General features: G+C 51.8%; 1 protein-coding gene across 2 annotated transcripts in view; it reads left to right on the top strand.

The window, feature by feature from the left end:
* Window positions 1-230: 230 nt before the first annotated feature.
* PRKAG2 (protein kinase AMP-activated non-catalytic subunit gamma 2) overlaps window positions 231-3,537 on the top strand; it is a 30,461-nt gene continuing 27,154 nt past the window's right edge. Inside the window, exon 1 of one of the 2 annotated variants that reach the window (XM_023764547.1) lies at window positions 231-364. In XM_023764547.1, the coding sequence (XP_023620315.1) occupies window positions 284-364 (81 nt within the window). In that variant the 5' untranslated portion in view covers window positions 231-283. The remainder of the gene's footprint in view (window positions 365-3,537) is intronic. The other variant, XM_006100992.3, reaches the window with a different exon arrangement.

The following is a 3,537-nucleotide window of genomic DNA, read 5'->3' on the forward strand; positions in this document are numbered from 1 at the left end:
ATAAAAACAGTTTTGCTTTTTCCTTTTCAATCTGCGCGCTTTGTGTTTTTTCTTGCCTTCGGGCGCCAGCGAGGCCCTCCAGCCCGGCATTGCATCAGCGGGTGAACACACAGGTCTTCTCCTCACTCTCACAGGGAAAACGTTCCCTATTTCCCATTAAGTCCATCAGCAGTAGGTTTTCCATACGTACTCTGCGTCCCTTCGAGGGAGTTCTTTATGATTACTGATATTTGCCCCTTTTTTTCGTTCCTTCTTAGCAGAAGACTCGGAAAGTGGCGTTTACATGCGATTCATGAGGTCACACAAGTGTTACGACATCGTCCCAACCAGTTCAAAGCTCGTTGTCTTTGATACTACATTACAAGTAAGTGTGCCCGGCTTTCGGGAGTTGTTGGCGTGTTATGGGGATGGTTACCTTGTGAGGTCATTTCAGTCCGAAAATACCCGCAGACACGTATTGGGGCCTCGCCACGCGCCTGCGCTGTGCCGAGGTTCTGTCTGGGTTCCTCGTCGTCATGGCAGCCTCATGGGGAACGGCGGTCACTGTCTTCTTCCTGCGGAGAAGGAAACACAGTTCTGAGTGGAAGAGCTTAAGTCACCAACCGAAACCACAGATTCTAGAATGTAAGATCCTGGCCCACAGCGCGGGCGAGGATGGGGGCTGGACCGCAGTCTGTGTGGTGAGCACGCCTCCCTCAGTGTGTCAGGTGTTTTATTTTTTATTTAGTAGAATATGTCACAAATTAATTGGAAATAACACTGGTGAAAAAGGAAAAAAATACTGTGGTGGGTAATCTCCTGAGGAACTTTATTGATCTCTTTTAGCAGAAAATTTAAACCTGCCCTTTTTGGTATTAAAACTGTGCTTTTTACAGCTCATTTTATACCAATACGACTATGGAAAAGTGCTAAATAAGACATTCAATGTAATAGCAAATGTCCCGATACGTGCATGTCTGCGTTTAGCGGCCTATGACACGCGTCTTTGCGGAGGAGGATTGTCTTCGGTTGTGTTCTCCCCAGAAGTAGCGGCAGAGCCAGAAATTCCTGGGAATCGCACTTTATTAGGGTCCTTCCCAGGAGATTCCCTACGGGCTGGGGAGCCTGGGAAGGCGGAAGCCTGTGGGTCAGATCTCAGACAAAGGCCCCAGGAGGGCGCTGCACTGACGCGAGGCAGCAGGCCAAGGGTGAGGGTCAGGTGTCCTCTCTGTCCTGGGAGGGGTGCGCCCAGGCTCTGCCCGCTCTGCCTGTGCTCTGGGACCACGCCCCGCCCGCCCCAGCCTGGTCTGTGTCGCTCCGGCAGCTCACCCGCCCCAGGCCTTCTTCAGAGGACACCTGGGCTCCGGCCGCTCTGCCTGCATTCCTTCTTGGGAATGTGAGAACGGCCTTGTTCTCCTTGCGTTTTATTTCCCAGCTGGTTTTGATTAGCATCTAGAAATACAACTGATTTTTGTAAATTGACCTGATTTGTATCTTACAATTTTGCTAAATTCAGTTACCAGGGACCCTTTAAGGGCCCTCTAGACCCCGAAGAGGAGAGGGAAGCTGCAAACACTGTTAGAGTAGGAACATAACGGACAGTAGCTCTAGAGGTGTGGTCTCTACCACTGTAACTACAGATTTCAGGAGTCAAAGAACTAGAAAGTCTAATTCCCCAGCTCACCCGCTGCCACCCCCAAAGGCTCACTTCTCCAAGGACCCGGGTCCTGACCGCCGGTTTCCCGCCCCCAGAAGAATGACAGCCACCACGACCTGCGTCTGCTCCCACTCAGCTTCTCCCTCGCCAGGAAACTATCTTTCTCCTGAGTTTAGAATTTAGCCAAAGTGAGTAATACATGAACAATGCAGGGCCAGCCTGCCGTGAGGAACGTCCGTCCACAGACCAGCAGTTCCCAGGAGCCCCTCCCACCCAGGCTCTGGGTGTGGACGGGGACAGGAGGTGACGCAGCTGGCACCAGCGCAGGAGCAGGAGGCGTGGCTGGGCAGCTCCTTACTCTCCGGGTCTGTGTCCCTCACTCTTTGGGCACCTGACCATGGCCAGCTGTGGCCGGACGGGTCAGATAACACCCCGCTTATGGAGACACTCAGGCTGCATGGTCACTTGGCCTTTCCTCGTTCGTTGTTCGGTCTCTAACGGCCCAGTAGGAAGCCAGGAACCATTTCTCAGAAGGAAAAAAAATAATCTGCAGAAAAAAACAGGGTTTCCGCCATTTTCCCCCCAAATCCCTAGCATCTGCTCTATGGATCCCCTGTTGGTGCCTGACGGGGCTTCCTTTGCACGTATCCCTGGCTGTGACTCCGCTGTCGTGGGCCGCGTGGACCAGGAGCCTGCACTTGCTGCAGAGGGTATTCCTGCTCTGGTCCCTCTGAGAACAGCGGGCGCGTCAGCCAGTGTGTCGGAGCAGCCGCTCAGGTCAGTGCGTGTCGCTTCCAGAAGCCCAGGTGGGTGGCCCGCAGGCCATGTGCAGAGCGGCCACTCGGACTTTCCAGAGGGCATCTGACGCTCCGGCCAGCGCCTCCCCCTCTGGGTGGCAGGTGTCTCCTGAGGCATCTGAGGTGTTGTTGCTTCCTGCACATCAGATCCAGTGAGCACGGTCACGCAGACTGCTTGGGGCCTGGAGAGACAGTGTGTCCCGGCAGCAGCGCCGGTCCCCGAGACACCACGCCCGGATGCCGCTGCAGTTGGCCCTCAGGTGATCAAGTGGACAGTTCCCCGAAGTCACTCAGGAGGACACAGTCACAGAGCAGTTTAATGGGGGTCGTAGGAGTGGGGACTTCCCCTCCTTGAGGGCAGAATGTCTGCCTGAGTGAGGTGCTATTTTTCTGCAAGGCATTTGTCTGCCCCTCCACCCCGCTGTATTTATTCAGTCATTTATAGCAGTATAGGTGCGTGGAGATATACACTGAGTGGCCAGATTATTATGACCACCTGACGTATGTAGGCAAATGAGCTATAATTTTGCACTGAAGTTGCTAGAGGGCCAGATCATTATAAAGGTCTGAATAGCACAGCATACCTAAGTATCATTGCTGATCAAGTTCATCCTATCATGTTGATGGCGTATCCCAATGGAGATGGCTTCTTCCAACAAGACAATGCGCCATGCCACAGTGCTCGTAATGTGCAGGAGTGGTTTCAAGAACATGAGGGAGACTTTACCTTGCTTAGGTGGCCCCAACAATCACCAGATCTCAATCCAATTGAGCATTTGTGGGACGAAGTTAAAAGAGCCATCAGGCAGCTGGTTCCACAACCATCAAATCTCACAGAACTGGACAGTGCTATTCATCAGGCATGGTGTCAGATTCCTCTCATCACCTTTCAACATCTCGTGGAGTCAATGCCAAGAAGAATCGCCGCAGTATTGAAGGCAAAAGGTGGCCCAACGAAGTTACTGATGGGGTGGTCATAATAATTTGGCCACTCAGGGTATATATACCCACATACATATATATATATATATATATATATATATATATATATATATATGTGTGTGTGTGTGTGTGTATGTATGTGGATATTTATATATATATATA

This window comes from Myotis lucifugus, unplaced genomic scaffold, assembly GCF_000147115.1.
Source record: "Myotis lucifugus unplaced genomic scaffold, Myoluc2.0 scaffold_336, whole genome shotgun sequence".
Classification (NCBI taxonomy): domain Eukaryota; kingdom Metazoa; phylum Chordata; class Mammalia; order Chiroptera; family Vespertilionidae; genus Myotis; species Myotis lucifugus.